This window comes from Cyprinodon variegatus, unplaced genomic scaffold (assembly GCF_000732505.1).
Source record: "Cyprinodon variegatus isolate N-32 unplaced genomic scaffold, C_variegatus-1.0 Scaffold144, whole genome shotgun sequence".
In the NCBI taxonomy this organism is placed as follows: domain Eukaryota; kingdom Metazoa; phylum Chordata; class Actinopteri; order Cyprinodontiformes; family Cyprinodontidae; genus Cyprinodon; species Cyprinodon variegatus.
In genome coordinates this window covers 1,357,309-1,377,237 of record NW_015150597.1, presented here as the reverse complement: position 1 = coordinate 1,377,237, position 19,929 = coordinate 1,357,309, and the positions used below count along the sequence as shown (strand labels likewise).

The window sequence follows — 19,929 nt, the reverse complement described above, 5'->3', positions numbered from 1 at the left end:
ATTTCATTGATTGAACATGCTAAAATGTTGGCATTATTATTCAAATGATCAAACATCCGATTTTTAGAAAATCTATTACAAATTGTTATTTGTAATAGATTTTCTATCCTGGCAAAAGGTACATTACTGAATATAAACAGACTTTAGCTGTTTAAGCAATACATGTATGTTTTGGTAAATTCCTTTCAAATTGATTATTTTCCAATCCAAGAAATTTATTATGAATTAACTGAGATCACTTACACATAATATTCTTTTGATGACAATACACCTCTCTGTCAGACTTTTCCGGTGTTGAAATGTGCACATTTTTGATAAGTGAGCTCTGCATAGAGGCCAGTGCAGCCTTCCCAGTGTGGTGGTTGGCTCGTTTTGAACATAATCCGATTGTAGCTCATGCTTTCCTTACTAATGTTGCAGAGGGCAATAGGTTTTTGTAGCAGCAATATTCCACTGAAAAGTTATTGATACAGAAAAGCCAAATCTGTGATTATATTTAATGCTTGTGTTGTGTCCTTGGGCAAGACACTTTACCGTAATTGCCTACAGATGCTGTTTAGAAGGTCCGGTGGCACCTCTACAAGGCAACTTCCAATCTCTCAATGAATACTAGTGCAGCTGTGGCTACAGTCTAGCTTGCCCCATCTGTGTGTGAATGTATATATGTATAGATAAAAGGCTGAATGAAGTGTAAAGCCCTGTAGAATCCTCTTATTTGAAAAAGGGCTACATACTTTAGGTACAGGCGATTTATCATTAACTTTACCAAAGTAAATATTTCAGGTCATGTTTTACATCAACAAATGTTAAAGTTGCTGTGACAATGCACTAAAATTTGTTTGCATTCCATGTGCACTATTTAATAAAATATGTGCTCCACGCAAATAACTCAGTATGATCTGTCACATTTACTGTATCGCAGTGTAACATAAACAAAATTATTAAAATATGACAGGGCTTTAAATTTAAACATGATCAACTAAAGTGTCCACAATGCATCCAAACCAGATTGCCAATTTAATGGTTCTTCAGTGAAGGATGTTCAGTCTGACTTCAGAATCTTAAGGGGAAAAAAATTGGCAAAATCTCCATATACAGCAATCCTTGTATTAATTGTTCATAATTTTTTTCTGTGAAAACAGATAATGAAAAAAACAAACATGTTTTAAAGAAAAAAAAACACCAAATCTTAAAAGTAGCCTAAAAATAGTTAAACCTATTTAGATATATTCTTATTGGATAATTATTGTGGTTCTCCTGTCTTTTTTAACCTGCCTCTTGTGTCTCATAAAAGTATTGCTACATCAAAGCCAATAAAATAGTAGTAATCTATAATTGATTCCATCAGTTTTTATCTAATTTTAGTTAAGTAGAGAAATATCACATTGGAAAGAAACTCTTCTCCATTTTTCTTTTTTGTTTTATGAAGCAAAAAAAAGCTTTTGTTATTGTATTCTTGTATTTTTTTGTTTAAAAACTAATGAACAAATAATGCACAGATTACAACCTCTTTAAAGTCCTGTCCAGGTTCTTAAATAAATAGTGCAACAGGAAGAAGAATAGCTTATGTTGCAGCCCAAATTATTAATCAATTTTGGCTTCCAGTAGAGCAATTAATAAAGTTGGGGTAAAAAATCCATAGACTTGTTATCCACTTTTTAATATAAATAGGTAAACTAAATAAAATGATTGGTTGACAAATTATAAATTATAAAAAGGAACTGTATGAAAGGAATTTTAACTAAGAAAAACAGTAGTTTGGTAGAGAGAAAAGTAGATTATTTCCAATATGGTGTTTGATAGTTCAGAAAAAAAAATCAGACTCACCTTATGAGAAACTGAAAGGTACTCCTGCAGACTTTGATGCCTGCCAGTCAAATAAGTTACCCTAGCCCCTTTTTGGTTGTTGAGTTTTCCTTGGAGAGGATAGTCATGTCCCACATCAAAGACCTCATAGTGGACCAACATCAGTACCCCTATAAGACAAGCTGATCTGTTAGCAATCTGTGCAATGGACCACACTGACCTTGCCCACCTAGACAGTAGAAATTCCTACATCCATCTGCCCTTGCTAAATTTCTCCGGCTTTCAACACCATTGTCACATGGTCCATGGCGTTGAAGCTCTCCATTCTTGGACCGAGTCCCATATGCGTTTTTACGGCACTAGTGCCTCGTTTTGTTCGACACTAGGCTGCCAGGAAAGGGGGTAATGAGAGAGGGGGAGAGACATGCAGCAAAAGACCACAGGTCAGATTCGAACCCGTGTCGGCCGCATTGAGGACTAAGGCCTCCGTACATGGGTCTTGCGCGCTAACCACTGCATCACCTGCAAGCCCCCATATTTGCTAACTTAATAGTAATAATACCAGCTTCAGAAACAGTTTCTAACTTCCAGCTGTTAGATTGCTGTGTGCCATGTGTTGTCACTCAAGGAGGTGCTGTTACAGATTTTCCATAGTCTGCAATGAGTCACAAAAAAAAATGGTCTCAAAATGTGGTGCAACATAGGTTGGCTGAGGTTTCACCTGGAAACAGGCTGGTTTTAAACACAAAACATTTTAAAACCTCTGAAATTGCTATCTAAACTATTGAGTATTGTCTTCATATCTTGAATGTCTACAAAATTGACATTCTCCCTTGTCTTCCTCCATTTGAGCTCTTGAAACTTGTTGTTGCTTTACTTACACATGACACGTCATATTTATAAATTTTTATTTTGCCGTTTTGGTCTTACAGTAATTTCTTTTTTTTATTACTTTGAAGTATTTAAATCCTAGATTCTGTCTAAAAGTTTTTCTCCATACTTTTATGGTTTTAATATTAAACTAAGAGTGTTAGAGAAAAGATCAGAGTAAAGAAAGTGTGTTTAATGTGGTAGCTCCTTGTGCAGCCAGTAGGGGGAATCGACTGCTTGCACTGGCACCAGCCCCTTTGGTCCTTACTCCTCTCCTCCTCTTCCCCGTGTTCTCTCAGGTTGTGGAAACACTGCAGCCCGCTGGTCTGTGTCTGGATCCCTCACTTGCACAGAGCTACTCAAGACCCTCCCACTGGCTGGGCCGGGAAGGAGGAGGCAGTGTGTGCTTTGCTTGTAGCTCCGAACGAGTCCCCTTTACCACCCTGTCGGTGTGGAGGAGAAGGAGAGAGAGAGGCTTGGATACTGAGTGACAGAGAAAGCACACGCGAGAGTCGGGCTGCTTAGATGAGCGAGAGAACCGTGGAAGAATAAAGAGCACGTTTTGTAGAGGCAGAGAACAGGATCGCAGACAAGGGACTTCAGGAGACAATTCCTGTCTATTTTGCAATCACTTGCCTACTAACTGGAACTCTGTGGATTGTCTGACAAGCCAGAGGATTTTTGAATATATGCCTGTGCCACATCTTTTAGAAACTGGGATCTATCTCTTTTATCTGTGCTCTTGCTGGTTCGACTGCTACAGACTGTGATTGCTTTTATGTTGATGTGCTGAGCTTTGGTTTTGTGAGACAAAGTGCATCTGTTGGCAACTGGCACGGACTATATCTTGTTCTGTCAAGCAGGACAGACATCAAATCAGAAGAGAGAGAAAGTGTGTTTGTGTGTGAGCTGGTGTGTGTGTCTGTTTATGTGTAAGAGGAAGGAAAGACAGAAAGCGAGGGGCAGTGAGAGAGTGCAATTAAAGCCAAGCCAAAGGACTGGAACGAAACAGCTTGAATAGAGTAGTGAACCTATACGTCCTCTCCCGTTTTTCCTTACCATTCCTTTCCTCCTCCTCTCCTCCTCCTCTTCCTTCCATTTTCAATATTCTTAGGACTGCCAGAGCTACTGCCACCTGCACCTCCTTGCGTCTCCTCTTTCTTGTTTCTCCTCTACCTCACCGTAACTATCCAGTAGTGTATACACGCTTGATTTAGGCAGTTTTTGAAATATTTCTTGTCCATCTTTGAGTGGACACCTGCCTGGTACCAAGTCTCTGGAACAGCCAGGAAAAAGTCATCAGGAGCTCCCTCATCAGAGGCGGACGTTCTCAGAGCCTCAGTCCGGCACACAAATCTTGCCTTCTCCCCAGAGAACTATCTTGCAACGCACTGGTGCTGATAGCAAATCCCGGAATTGCAAAGCCCCACTGTCGCTTCCACCACATTTCAAGCGACTTGGCAGCTTCCGCCCCCGTGTCACCATTCCCTGCCTCAGTACTAAGGATTCCAGCTACATGGGCAAGCGATTGGAGCAGCAGCCAATGTACCCTCAGTACACCTACTACTACCCCCACTATCTCCAAACCAAGGTATGAGACTCTTCTGCTGTTCTTTGATACTCGCTGATCGGATGCACTAGTGCACTCCTGTCCAGTCTCCTTCCTACTCTGCCTTATCCCCAAGGACCCCTCCCTCTTCTTTCTTCCTCTTCTAAATTTACCCTCCACATCATCATCTCATCTCTCAACAGAAATGGGATTTGGTGGATAACTGGCCTTGGTTTTGATGGTTTAATGACAGGCACCTCTTGGAGGCTGGATGTCTATGTTAGACTGTAAGCCTGTGTGTGTTTGTGTGTGTAGGTTGTGTGCACACATATCACTGAGTGAACAATCAAGGATAAGAGATCAAGGTTGGATGCTCTAGGCTACTGTTAGTCCAAGCACACAAAGCTTTACTGCTCATGTTGCACTTAGAGGGAACCGAACTTCTAACGAGATTGTTTAAAGTCTTACGTGTTAGACAATATGCATTGTAGACTTAGTAATTTAATCACAACTGCTAAGTGACTATTTTTGAGCCATCACATTAGGCAAATGAAAAAATGAGGATCTGAAAATGAATTTGCTAATGAATTATTTTTAAGCTTGATTTAAGCTACTGTTTAAATCTTCACTGACATTTTTCTCTGGGAACTAATAACAGTATGAAGTTAATCATATAAGAACTTTTTCACTGCGTATGCTTATAAGTCCCTGCTTTTCTTTTGCTTTCGATGGTTTGGTTGTGACATAGAGCAGGCATGGAGTAGGCTGCCCATGTTTGTTCAAGCTGTAGTATGCATCATTGCCTCTGGGATTGAAGCCCAGGCCTGGGTCCTGATGTCTGCCAGGACACTGGCTGGGTGCACTACCCAGAGATCATCAAGGGATTAAAATGGAAGCCTTTGGGGGATTAATCCATTTGTTTTTCCACCAAAATTCATAACACTAACTTCTATCAGTTTAAGCAGTATTGTGATCTAGACCAGTGATAAAATAGAATGCTGCAGGTGTGCACCAAAACAACTAAATGACTATTGTTAAAATGTTTTGATCCTTTTCTTAAGGAAAATGATAAATGGTTTTGAAAATTGCAGTGTGACCTGCAAAACTTTCTCTTTACCAGTTTTGCACATCTAGAAACTGATATTTCAATAACTGTTCTTTGTAAAGCAATTCACATTTCTACAGACTGGATGTAGAGCATCCATAAATATAATTTTTAAATATGTATATTTATAATATAATTTAAATAAATATGCATTTATATTATATATTTATAATATAACTTTTGTGTCCCAGATTCTTAATTGGATTTAGATCTGGGTTTAGCTGCAAAACACTAAATACACCATTATTTTACAATTTAGCTCTTGCTGTGTTTCTGCAGCTCTTGCTTTTTTTTTTTTATAATTTCTTTAACATGATGCTTCTACCCTTATGATTTAGTGTTAGATGAGCAAAATTTGAACCCTGTTTTTTCTAAGCAAATCTAAAAAAGGCAAGGCAGGTGATGAAAAAAACGCATTCATACTTCTATGCCATTTTGGCAATAAAAAAAAAGATAACTTAAGAAACTTCTTTAATTTATCAGCTTTATCAGAGATAGTTATTGTATCTAAGACATCCCCAGTGTGTTTTCCCAGTCAGAGCCATCTTCTGTAGGTTCAATTGCAAGTCCTCCTTCTACTTTTCTTTGACTCATGTCTGTTCAGTAATTGCATGATGAGGAAACTGTATCTCTTTGCTCTAATTTTAAAGACTGATTAAGTCTTTATGTTTTGTTGTCACAAGAATCAAAAATGCATCTGTTATAGCTCACGTCATGCTATCTGCAAACCTAATTTGGTTAACTGTTGAATCTGTTCTCTGCTCTGTAATATTGTGCCAAACTTATGTAATTTTGGGACTTATCGTATTTCTGGTTTGGCATCGCTCCTTTTCCTCCAACACACTGTAAATACAGGTAGGTTGATGGACTACATCAACTGTTGTTTGAAACTTATGGCTACTGGTGAATATATAGTTACATCAAAATAATAAAAGCATTGACCCTATGATTTTGACTGAAGGATTTGTTTTCCAATAGCTGTTTGATGAATCCTTTCAGCACTGTTTGGGTGATGTAAGAAGAAGCATGGGTTTGATTACTATCCCAGACTTGATTCTATGCTCTTTGATCTAATTTTTTGTATCTGCTAAAACTAATTTGTATCAAACATTTTTAAGCTGTGGTCATTGGAAGGAAACGCTTCAACTTCGTGCTTTAAGCACAATAATTTGATACTGATGTTTTCATCCTTTTCATATGAACCATTCAACCTCGAACCGGGAGGACCTTACTGCAGCCCCACCTGGTAGTCCCCTAGCCTTTCCTCTGATTTATAGTTTAATACATTTGTACTGCTGCCATATGGCTCCCCTCGTTTCCCCATCCACCTCTTCCTCACTCCCCCCTCCCTCTTCTCATATCTCAGAGCTGCTCATCTCAGGGGCCTCTCAATCAAGGCATGCCCCTCCATGCACTCCCTCCCTCTAGCTTCTTCCTCTACTCTTACTCTCTGCATCCCCACTCTGTTGCAACAAACCTCCCTTCCCTCCTTCGTCTGTGCTGCAGTTCACTCCCAAGGTCAGCGCAGATCCAATCTTGCCACCGTCAGCATTAGATGTATCCTTGAACAAGCCGCTAAGGTCCCATGTCATGAAAACCACACCTAAAGTGGGCAGCTTGTAACAAGAAAAGCATGCATTTTTGTCCTAGAGTCAAAAACTTATATATGTTTCATAACGATAGACAGTGTGGCCTTGTATTTTAGAATAATTGTAAGGTAAAGGGGTTTAAAAAAAGGTCAGAGCATGGGGCAATGTGGCCAAGAGGACTGCAGAGGATCATGTCATGCTCTCATTAACGATCATTGATAGCCCAATTACAGAGAGGGGAGAGGAGGCTTCGATGTCATGTTAAATCACTCGATGTAATCACATGGTAGTCACTTCAGCCTTGCTTTTATAATAAATTCATTGAATCTGCAACATTCATATAACCAAACCCTTTGCAATTATAATACTTTTTAATTTTTATCATTGTCATTGCTGAATTTTGGATTTATGACATAAAACCGAGACATAAATGAGGAAGCATACATTTTTTATTGGGGTTATAAGAGGAGAAAAGCTTGTTTCTTGTATCTTACCTCTCTCTTTACTATTCATTGATCTGTGGACAAAAGACTTTGCTAATATAAAAATATATTACTATTTTGTTGGTCTACTACCAACAAAATAGTTGGTACTACTATTTTGGTAGTAGTACCATTGGTAGTAAGATACTACTACCAATGTCGCAAGATTTTCAGGATTAATAATTTCTCCTTAATCCTATTCAAATTTGGAAACTATAAAGGTTTATCCAAATAGGAAAAACAGTGATGTCTATTCTGGTCCCGTTGTACTCCCTTTTGACTTAAGAACTGTTATATTCCTCTTGACATAGATCAATAAAGTTTCATAATCATTCACCAGAGATTTTCATGATGATACTGCATACTCAATTTGAACAGGTGTACCTAATATGGTTGTTGTTAAATGTAGGTACAAACCTATTTCGATTTCTTGAGTTTTAATTACCAGCAATTTGAATCAATTTAAACAAGAATTATTTTTTTTTTTTAGTTTAGAAAAGTCTGATTTAAACACCTGTAAAGAGAAAACTTAAAAGAAAGATATGTACATTTCTGCTAAAGAAAAAATTAGAATACTTTTTTTAAATTAAGAGGATGGAATTCTCACATAAAAAATACAGCTGCTTTCCAGATTATTCATAGTGCTGCTAAAATATTATTGCACAATTATTGCTTTGATTTTACTTTGTTTTCCATAAACACGTAGAATGACCAATCTATTAAAATGTGCTACAACCAACCCTTTTTTTTTGTGGCCAATTTGGTTTCATGAAATATGTTATTGTCCTATTAGGTATGATCTTGTAATTTGATGTACGTCCAGCATGTGTCTGTTTGTCCATATTATGATGGGAAAATCACAAAATGAGATGAAACAATAACATTTGGCTTCCTATTGATTAGTGCAGCAGGGCGTAGCATGTGCTTCTCTTTAGCTGAATTATTGATTCCTGAAGGAGGATTTGTGTGTTTGTGTGTATGTGGCTTTTATATGAGGTTATGGCTGCAGGGAACTGGCAGGATGTTGCTTTGATGAAAGGATCCTTTTAAAGTGGGCCTATTTTGTCTATTCTCGGGATAATCAGTGCATAGAGTTATTTGCCAAATTTTCACCTTTATTCAGTCTTTTTCATTGTGGGCCTAATGGCATGGGCGGTTCACAACTTGTCATAAATTCAACTGTAATGATGGGTAATGGATGATCATCCTAAAGATGGAAATTACTGTAAAAATAATTCATGCAAGTCTCAGCATTGCTCCTTCCCCCCATGAGAACAATAATGGCTCAGAGATCAATTATTGTTAATAACGATCGTGTTCAGGGAAGAGTGCAGTTTTTAACGGGATATTTCTCTGTTGGTCTAAACGTGTTGTTTTAAGGCCTTGGCCTGTATAAAAATCTAGTCGAATAAGTACCTTTAGTGAATATATGCCCTAATTCTTATTTATGATGGTAATATAAAAGAATCAACAAGTTAAAAGAATAAAATAACAATTGTAAATTATTTTCATTTTAGACAGAAAAGCACTGAACATTCCAACTACGGTTAAAACAATATCACGCATTGATAATTACTTTTGTATTTTCATATCAAACATTTATGTATTTCTCAAAGGATACATTTTTATACAAAGGATGGTGTAAGACTCTGTTTTTTAAAATTGGTTTATGTATAGTTCTACTTCTTTGCTACCAAGTTATGAAGGCTTACTAGGTTGCATTTCGATATTTAAAAAATATATTCTAAAGGGATTCCTGAAATTATTGTAGGTAATATCTTGAATAACTGATTTAAATCCTTTCTTTTATAATGCTTTACTGTTACATAAATGTATGTCTGATCCTGCTCTACCTTTTGTGCTGTTACACTGCTGATAAGCAAGACCATTACATGCTTAATGTCAGCCATCAAACACAAAGAGCCCACAAACACACAACCAGCAGCATGGTTGTAATAAGAGAGGAGAGATGCTGTGCTACAGTCGGAACAAAAGCCAAGGGAGGCAGAATGAGATAGACTTAGCAAAGACTAATGTCCATGGCCTTAAGTAAAAAACGAGTCAATGGAGGCCTTTGACAGGATCCATGTTTGTGTCTGCCCCTGGTCTAGGCGCCACTTATGCATCCAATTCTTTCTAAACATAAAAGGCAATTGGACATTCTATGTGTGTGCAGTATAGTGTGGATCTTATGGGGAGGGAGTGAGGGGGCTCTTCAAAGCAGGGAAAAAGGTTTGGTTACATTGTTACATGGGTTGATCCATTGTGCTCTAGAGCTAAAAATGAACCCATCCAAATCTTTCTTTAATGCCTCGATAAATTAATGAAAATTCTGAGACAACAAAGAAAAGATAGATGTGATTAACAGTGTGTCAAATATATATATATATTTTTAGATATTTTATAGTATGACTAATGGAAATGTGTAAAATGTTTTAAATTGCTAATACATTATCAATGAAGTAGCACCTTTTCATTTAATTTAAAATATCTATTTAATAAGGAAATCTTTTTTGTCAAAGTTTTGGTTTCTTTAGAAAAATTACTGGTGGCACAGTCTCTTGTTGACCTTACAGTCACTTTATAATTAAAATAAGAAGCTCAAGCTATTTACAAAGTTTATTAGCTTCTTAGGAAAGTGATAGTTTTCTAATTATCTTGGGTAAATATGTAATATGACACAAAGGTCTTTTTATTTTATCCACTTGACTATGACACCTTGCACATTCAAAGGTAAATGTAAATTGTCCTCAATGTAATGTGGAAATCTGTAGAAAATATTCACATATAGGGCTCAAAAAGTCTCTACTGGCAATAAATTATAAACATCTTAACTGGTGATTTAGAATAGCCACTAAGAAAGAAGTTTTTTAGGTTCTCCCATTACAAAGCTAAACATTTATAGTTTTCTAAATGTTCCTGGGACTTCAAGGTGAGCAATGTATTTTGGTATAAGGAGACTAGTTTGAGTAGATAGATTATTCTATTTTACAGTCGACATCTGCAGATTATCCATGGCATAGATTCAGCTAGGACTCAGTATCATATCTCTGCATCATACAGTTCATCATGCACTTTGATTGCTGGAAAAACCCACGTTTCAAATTACTCATTTTAGAGCCCATCCCTACTTCAGTCTGGCAAAGTGTTTTTATTATTTCTAAGACTGAGTAATGCAGCTCATTCCCCCTTTTCCATTTTCTTATATGTTCTGCAACTACCTGTATAAAACAAATTCCTTTACCAACCTTGCTACAAATTAAATCATTGTGTTCTCTCAAACCTGCTTCTCGGATAACAAGATATATATTTTTTCCTTTTTAACCCTCCAATTCAATGGATTGGCGTATGTTTTGATTTCTGTCAAAAGGTTACTCATTCCCAACTATTGCAGCTTTATCCAGCTTTAAAATATCAATGTCAGTGGAGCAGAAGATTCATTCATGGACACAAAGACGCATTTTGAATACTTCCCATTTGTCAACACAACAGCTCTATCTCCACACCCATACATTAAGATTATGTTTGAATTACTGCCTCTCGTGGCCTGTCATTGAGTAAACCACAGAGACTTGGCCCTATGCATGCTGGCACTTACATCTGATTGGAGCTGTTTAGCCAGGGTCCTGTCAAGAGAACACTCTTGGAGAAAATCACTACTCACAATTAGCATTTTATCTATTTTCATCAAATATAGCTCTAATTAATTTAGGTGAAACCAACACTATCTACTGTTGCTATATGCAGAATTTGAACAATTCAGCAAAATCATTTAAAAGAGGAAAGATCTTCATTAGATAAGAACTCTTCATTGAAACCACAAGCACATAATGGGAATGTTTGTCTCCTTGAGTGCAATATATGAGGAAATTTAGGAGTTTGTTTTAAACCTTTGCACAGAACTGTGCACTGAGGAATTAGTCAGATTCATTAGAATATAAACTTGCCACAAACTCCGTCCCTTTTAAACACTAGTGCTAAGAACTGAGGCTTAAATTAGGTAACAAATTCTCCTCAGCTCACTCAAGTGTCCTTGTAAAAGTTACTGAACAAAGTACTTTCTCATAGACTTGGAGGTTAGTACGAAAAGGGGAAAAAAGCATCCAAGATAAATGTCTAAAGCATAAAATGATGTGCTTGGTGGTGAACTTCTTGCCCAAGGGAATCATGTCTCTGAACTCACCTTCCCTGACCATCTGGAGATAACTCAGGTCTGCGCTGTAACATGAAGGAGCTCATGTCTGTGGGGAGAGATCAGGCTGTGGAATTTCTCCTTAACTTCAAATCCAAAGTTGGGACTTTAAAAAGGTGATTTTTTTCCTCCTTTATTTAATTACAGTTACTGTCATTGTTTATTTTATTTTTCTTAACATTTGTTTTAAATCTTAAAATTGTATTTAACTAAAAACTTAACGCAGCACTATTTTAAAAACAATTATGTCTAAATATATCCCCTCTTTCATTTTTTTACTTGAGTTTTTTGTTTATTTAAAAGGTTATTTTACAAAAAAAGGATTTCACCACTCTAATGAAATGAGAAAGACAGGTGAATTCTTTGTTCTATTAAAAACAATTAAATGCAACTACCACGACATACAATTCAGCTACAACTACAACAACAAATAAAGTTGAAAAAAGCCTATGATAAAACACTGCTTGATTAGTCCAGTTGCCAAAATATTAAACTCTGAATGTCAAGGTAATTTCTTTGAGGTTCTATACAAAAAGCACTCAAACTCCAACAGCAGTGGATTTTTGTGTATTTAGAGTGTAGAGAAAAAAAAGTGTCATGCTGAGATAACATGAAGGGAAACTGAGAAAGACAGGAAAGATGTTGCTTCAGACTTGGAGCCAGATAAAACGAGACACATAATGTGCCCCTCAAACCAGCCAGTGCCGCAGAACTCTACAAATACACCTGCTTTTTTTTCCCTCTCTCTCTTGTTTTTAGTAGCCTTTTCTTTCCATAACTCAGTATCTGCCTGGAGCTGTCTAGCCAGGCCCTCTGTCTCACTCCCTCACCGAACTGGCAAGGGACCTGCCTTGTGTTTTTATGCTCTACTTTATGCCTCCCCTTTTCCTTTTCAAAGCAGCCGGGTACAGTTTCAAAATGTTTGTCGCTTTTCATCTTTGAGTGTTTATTTATCCCCCTCACTTTTGCTCAAACTGCTCTTTTTTTGCTCTTCTTTTTTGCCAAGACTGCCTTCATCTCTGAGTTCTCTTTCATGTTTTCCATCTTTATAATTACCCTTTCCCATCCTCCATCGCTCTTGCAAGCCTCTTGCTCTACTTCCGGGAGCCCCTGCTGTCCGTTGGGCCTGGTGTCCTGCCATCTGTGCAGTATGCCAAAAGTGGTAACCTCTTTAACAAACACAGCTTTTATCAATATAGAGGATGGATATCATCAGATGTGTCAAATAAATTGTGTTTTTTTGCTCAGACATTTCAGAAAATATTTTTTAAATTGTGCTTACATGAAAATTTCTGGCTAGAGGATCAAATAGAGTCATCATGGTGTTTATTTTTTTATATTTCTCACAGGATCATAATTTTACATTTGGGGTCAGCTATAGACAAAAACAACTTTAATAATCTGTCACTCTCAACCTATGTGAAGCCAATAGTAGGTTTCGTTCATTATCCCAACTTGATTTCCAATCACTCTTCTTGGTAGTTTTTTTTTTTTATTACTAATCTGGTCTGTTTTTCTGCACAAATACTGCTTTTGATTACTAGCAAAAATCATAGACTTGTTTTGTGTATGGGTTTGTTTTTATCATTCAGGAATTCTATTTTAACATTATTTTAGTTTGGGTATTTTCTTGTTTAAAACCTCCATGTATTCAAGTTTTATACAGTAAACACTTTCCAGCTTAGAATGTACTACAAATATGAGGATATTGAAAAACAAAGCAGGAAGCACCAAAACTCAAGCATATCATAAACTGGAATACAGGGAGGTCAAGCCAAGTTAATATTAAGTTGGACTGAAAATAAACACCAAGAAACGAGCACTTTCTCCAAATCTTAAAAGAGTATCTGCCAACATCAAAAACTCAAATAGCTTTGGCAGAAAAAAAAAAAAAAGTTTGAGCCTCTATAATGGTGATAGCATCCTAATGTATGGTTCTTTAACTTATCAGAGGCGCTAGTGTGTTTTACCACTTGCATCTATCAGTAAAGACAGAGGCTATCTCTAATGTTTTCCTTATCACATACAATTACATCAACTACTACAACTATTGGAAGTGAAATTATAAATCGGTCTTCAAACAGGTCTTTGGTTCCAAATACAAACCAAAACGATTCCTGAATGAATAATACACTCAAATCTTGATTGTATTGTATTGAAGATGTATGATTCATTGGTCCTTCCTTTCAGATACATAATTTGAATAATTTGAAGCCCGAAGTGACAAGCAGTTAATTAAGAGGCAGATATGTCAGCCTTTCCTTGATATGTGAGTTTTATTTTCTCACTTTTTTGTACTAAATTAAGAAACATTTTTATGCTTTTCATGTGGCTTCATCTTCTTGAGGTAAGTTATTACTCTACTGTAATAGATCATGATTCGAGAAACTCGAATCATGATCTAGTGGTGACGCAAAGTGGTGTGTGTGTTTATGCTCCAGCTGATGGGAAAGCAGTGGATAAAAAAGGGCAAATGAAGAATCAGGTCAAGACAGCAGAGCAGTAAGGGTGAAGGATGTGAACCTCGTGCTGGATAAGAATGAGGGAGTGGGTAGAGAAATGCACCTCGTGAGGGACGGACAAGCAGTGAGGCAGAGAAGGCTTTTGTTGCTCCTGTTTAACTGTAGCTTTCTGTTTCTGCTGCATCTGCTGCCCTACCTTTGGCATGCTGGTTCACATGCCGATTACTCAGGTTGCTGCTTTAGGTATTGCAAGGGTAAGAGGAGGTTGGGGTGGAAGCTCGGCATGGTAGCATTTACCGAGTCAGACTCGGCCAGGTAATTGCTTTTGCATTTTTAATGAGTGGCTGCTGCGCACACTTTAAGTGAGCAGTGCGCCACAGGATCCCTGCATCACTGCATGATAGTGCAGCACAACGCCCTTCCCACCCTTCAGACTGCGGGTAGACCAAGAAGACACATCTTATCATATATGATTTTACCATACCAGGACGGAAGTGCTTTAAAGTTGTTTATGCCTCCTAAACTTTTTCACATTTTTGTTAAATTAAAAGACAAATCTTCATGTCTTTTGGGGGATTTTATTATAACTATATTAAATAATATCCTGAAATCTGTTGAAAAACTGTGGCACACACACTCGTATTAGTATATTTTTCTATGATACTAAGAGTACGACGGATTGCCCTCAGAAGTAACCCTTTTTTGCCAACCAAAGTCCATCTTTGAGTAATTTTTGTAAATACATCTTCAGAGGTTGGTTACAGAAATCAAGTTAACTAAAAGAAGTAACTTAAGCCCAGGAAACAGTTAAGAAAAAGTCAGCAAAAAAAAATGTGTAAATGAGTTTTAAAGAAATTACCACCCATCCAAACTGACAAGTCATGACAAGGAGAGAATTAATAAGGAAAGCAGCTTGAGCCCTCTGTACTTTCATGCTTTCCTGAGCAGGTATAGGGTAGCTGGTTAGAGTTAAAACTGGACAGAATATGTCAGAGCTTAAGGAAAACTTTTTGGAGGTTGCAAAAGACACAACACTGGGACTGATGTACACCTTTGGACAGTGACCCTACAACTAGATAGGAGATAAAAAAAAATTCACCTACTACTAACTAATTACAGTAGAGGTGAAACATCTTTAAGAAACTAAAGATGTCCACCTCCTACTTCAGCTCTTAGCCTTGTATTGATATAACTACAGTATGTTAAACAATGTACAGAAAATCCAGAGAAGGATCAAATTCTAAATACAACATAATTTGTGTTTGTATTTATAACTGAACAATATCTGTAAAAACTCTAGTATAATAGATGCTGTTTTAGAGCTGTTCTGCATGAAGAAACTGCTCCAAATGATTTCTCAAACTGTGAGCTTTTGGTTGGTATTTAGTTCAACAATCACATGAAACCTTTCTGTCTTGTTTAATAATTTGAAAAACAGAGATCAAATTCTAATCCAAAATTATATAATCTGCCCTGTCATATGTTGCTAGCTAAGAACTGAGCACATTTCCTATTCAGTGGCCAGTCGACATGTTACAGTCATGGCCAGACACATGTTATTGTAAACTGCGATCACGGAATGCTGAGGATTTCTTAATTAGAGTAATCTCAAATATTTATTTCATTTAAGGTTCTTCCATGAATGTGTCTGGGGAAAAGGAGTGACATTTTTCTCTTCTGCAATCAAACCCAAGAACACTGCCTGCAGAGATAAACACTTTTGATAGGATCATTACTGGTTTCATTTTTTACTTTCCACTGTCATTTGTCTAATGATGTTATAGTGATACCAAAATAATAATAAAAAAAATCTTGCATTTGCAAAAACTTTTTAAAGCAATTACCTTTTCATTTCCTTGTGGCTTTATAATCCGATAACTGCATGACATCACCCTTGACGTCAGTTGTACTGGGAGGATACCCTGAATACAAAAATGCAAATGGTAGTGTAGCTTTAACTCTTTGATTACAGTAGGAGGCCCCTGTTCTCTCCTTTCCTAAACACACTCATTGGCTGCCTGCAACATTTACTCTAGACAGCTGCATTAGTAGTGGCAGGCTCAATGAAAATACCGTGTCACGCATAGCTTGAAAAATGGCTCCGGAAAAAGCCAATTCTGCCATGAATGGGGATAAGCAAATAGGCATGAGGGCTTGAATAGCTGCCAGCCTTGTCAGAGCCACCCCCCACCCCCCACATCTCTCACCCAGCCACAATGAGCTCCTAAACAAATACGAATATGTGCACCAATTTAGAGCAGCAGATGAACCTTGTGGAGCCTTGTTGAGCAAGTGGGGGGATTACCAGGAGCAAACATTCCTTTCTCCCAGCTTTATTTGAGTTAAATGACTCAAGCCAACCTCTTAGATGCTGCCTGAATGGTTTCTTTGGCAGACCTTTCCACTGCTCCACCTGCTTCAGAGGCCATGATGTGTGCACATTAGTCACTGTATGGAAAAACACTGAACGGGACAGGTAGGCGGCATGGATTGGATCGCAAGGACACTGATGTAGAGAGGGAGCTCAGCAGCAGAGTGTCCAACCAGGAAATAAATGGAAAGAAAAGGCCAGTAAAAGGCCCTGGGCACGATAATACACCAAGTGAATGAGAGATAATTTTTCTTCACTAGTAATTAGCAGCACATAAACAGCCTTTGGCAGCAGAATTAAAAAGTGCCAATATGATATGTGATCTCTGGTGTTCTCTTTTTTTGAGTTGGTAATCAGGTTGATTAAAAAGCGTTGACTGCCCACAGATTTTGGTCAGTATAAGGTTCATTCCCTCAATGTAAAAAAATGTAACAGATGTACAAGTTCAGAAGGAAAAAAATACTAAAACATCTTTCTTTGTTGCTGTTAGAATATATAGCATTTATTGGTACATGTCTTGGAAAAAAAATGCAAATGTTAGCATTTGTGTACTTTAATGTGGCTGATAAATATGTTTTATTTTATTCAGTATTTTCTTGTCCTTGAGGAAAATGTTAGAAAACAGGCCCTTTGAAATACAGTTACTAATTCCCTGCCTTTTTTTCTCTCTCATTAACTGTCTTGAGGGGCCTGTGGAGGACTTGTATCCATTATTTATATGTAGCCCCCAATAACAACAGCTGCATACTTGTGTAACTGCCATATGTTATGTTTCCCCCAACACATTGGGAGAACAGTGTTGTACAGTAAGGTTTATTTCTACACACAGAGATATTTTTTGAGTAGTGTTCAGACATGTATTGTTGAATCGTTCTCTGATCTTTACTTTTACTTCAAGCCATCACTCAAAGATGCACAGAATCCTCCACCAATGGTGAAGGACTTTTACCATAGTGTCACCTTGCAGAGTATTTCTGGATGTTACAACATCAATGGAACTGTCATATGGGGAGAAGAAGGTCACATTAGGATTTAGCCAATAAAGCAATAAACCCTTGTAGGGGCTGCAGTTGGCACCACAGAGCAAATTCTGTCTCCTCAGCAGTTTTCAGCCTGCAATTAATCACTAAGCTGACATTAGCCTGCCGTCTTGAGAACACCGGATAAACACCCCAGCAATGGTAAGCCAATGTTCCCCAACCCAGACCCATGGTAATTGTAAAGACGTCTGTCGACACTTGTCTCTCTTAAAAGTGTTAGGGGACTCTGTGGCCCAGTTATATATGATTCCAATATAAAGAAAGGTGAAGAGCTGATTTGTTCCTCAGTACTGTGTTAAGGTCTTGAGCTCATATTCTATTTGTTGTATACAAGCACCAGATTTTCTTGAATTTTGATATTCTGGTGCAATGGTAACATTGCAACTCTGAGAGGGAATACAGTCACCTTAGTAAATTAGAATATGCATTCTGGTGAGGCTTGTGTTAAAAAAAAGTTACCTTTTTTGAAAATCACAACTCATAAGCAGATGTTCAACTTAATTTTTGTTAAGCACACATTTAAGTATTAAAATAGATTTCATTTGTACGGTTCACAGTTCTAATCTTCTAAGAATCAGGATGTCATGATTTCATTAGCTTTAAGTGTATTAGTTGCTGTCTTTTATGTTGCTCTTTTTATGCCTCCCGCCTCCTTTTTATCTATTTATATTTTTCCTGTACCTGTTAAATAATACAGTTTTATCTTCTACCAGTGGCTGAACGTTTGCCTCAGGTACCTGCTTGGTACCCGATGCAGTGAGGAATCCAATATCTATACAGATAATTTAATTCCTAAAAAAAAAAAAAAAAAAAAAAAAAAAAAAGTGGAAACTTGATATGACCTAAATGAATGTATATATCTCTTAAGGTTTGGCAAGATAGCTAAATGTTGTGGTTGAAATTGGCTTATTTATAATGTGCTTGTCATTTGGCTTTAAAGGAGACGCTGTATGACCAAAGTGGTTCTGTGGGCTCCCTTTGAGGGTTTTTTTTTTGGGGGGTCTTATAAATTTTGAAATAACCCAACAATTGTAAGATGACAGTGTGGACCAGCTTTACTAAGAAACTATGATTTCTAAATCCAACATAAGCAAAGGGAGATACACAACAAGGGCACATTAGAACAGAGAAGATCCAGTAAGTCTTTAATGTTAGTTTTTCATGATCGTCTTTGCAACTCTCTTAACTTATTACATGTACCAGACGTACAGTATATACCTACCTTTCAGCTGACTGCACTTAGAAATCAACTTGGCAAAGTACTTTTGTAAATAAAAGCTTGTAAAATTACTATATCTAAGACTTATATTAGGCACTGATTACAGTTTAATAACAAACATTTTATAAAAAAACAACAGCAGGTTCCCTGTTTCACTAGTCCACAATGATGGTGCTTGACTCCCACAATATCTTTGACCCACATATAGCATCTGTTCAACCAATGTGTGTTTGTCTGCTTTTGTGACTGCATGGTAGGTGCTTGGAGCCTTTTAGCCTTTTGAGGCTTTATTAAGAGGATTGCTGGCAAGATGTGCCTTCTATGTTACTGTGGTGACAGTTGGCATTGGAGTTTTGCATGCTTGCCATGGTCACATCTATGAAGCAGCAGTTCAGAAACAACACTGCAGGTGCTGCAAGGTGCATTTATTTTTTTTCTGTTAATTTCTGTTAATTTATTCCATTCTCTATTAAGACCTTTTTGTTTGGTTACTTTTTAAAAGGTGGATGAAACTATTAGCCACAGGCTTGAAAACTAAGCAGCATTTAGCAGAATCTTAATTTCTAGTTGTTCTTAATGAAAAAGCTGTTCAGCTTCCCCAAATTGATGGTACAAAAAAAAAAAGTGAGCAATGAGATTCTGGTTGAGATTTGAACTTTGACAGGGTGTTTATGACACACCAAAAGTATTTTTGTTTTGACATTTTTTTCTTATTGTAGGCCCTTTGATATTCAGTCAGTTAAATTATCCGTTTGACCCCATATTTAACTGCTTAGCAGATTCCACACATTTGAAGCGAAATTGATATTATAGTACTTAGATGTGTTATTGGCTAAATGCAAGGTGCTTAGATCCCATTGGCTGCCAAGCTTTTAACTACTAACAAAGAAATACTTTGCTTTTGCAGCTTTTCACACCTCAGAAGTTTTGCCATGTTTTCTATCAAGGTAATCTATACTACTGTTTCTTTAAACATAATGATTTTTTTTTCAGTATTATAGTTGTTGGATTCTTATTAATTTTAATATTTTGACTAACATATAATGGAGCTATTTGGGTTTTTATCATTTCACTAATACATAGCAAAATGTAACCTTGAGATTACTTTACTTAGATGTACTCTACTTAGAAAATTGATAAGTTTTCCTGAAACTTTTCCTTTTGTCTATAATCTTTCTCTTGGTGTAATAATGAACTACATATTGCCTCTAAATTCCCTCTCGGGCGGCAGAATTACCTCTCTT

The 19,929-nt window shown here is 37.0% G+C and overlaps 1 protein-coding gene across 1 annotated transcript in view; it reads left to right on the top strand.

Moving 5' to 3' along the window:
* The first annotated feature begins 2,986 nt into the window (after nt 1-2,986).
* LOC107086181 (RNA-binding motif, single-stranded-interacting protein 3) overlaps nt 2,987-19,929 on the top strand; it is a 272,957-nt gene continuing 256,014 nt past the window's right edge. Inside the window, exon 1 of the mRNA XM_015376965.1 lies at nt 2,987-4,267. Within this exon, the coding sequence (XP_015232451.1) occupies nt 4,193-4,267 (75 nt within the window). The 5' untranslated portion in view covers nt 2,987-4,192. The remainder of the gene's footprint in view (nt 4,268-19,929) is intronic.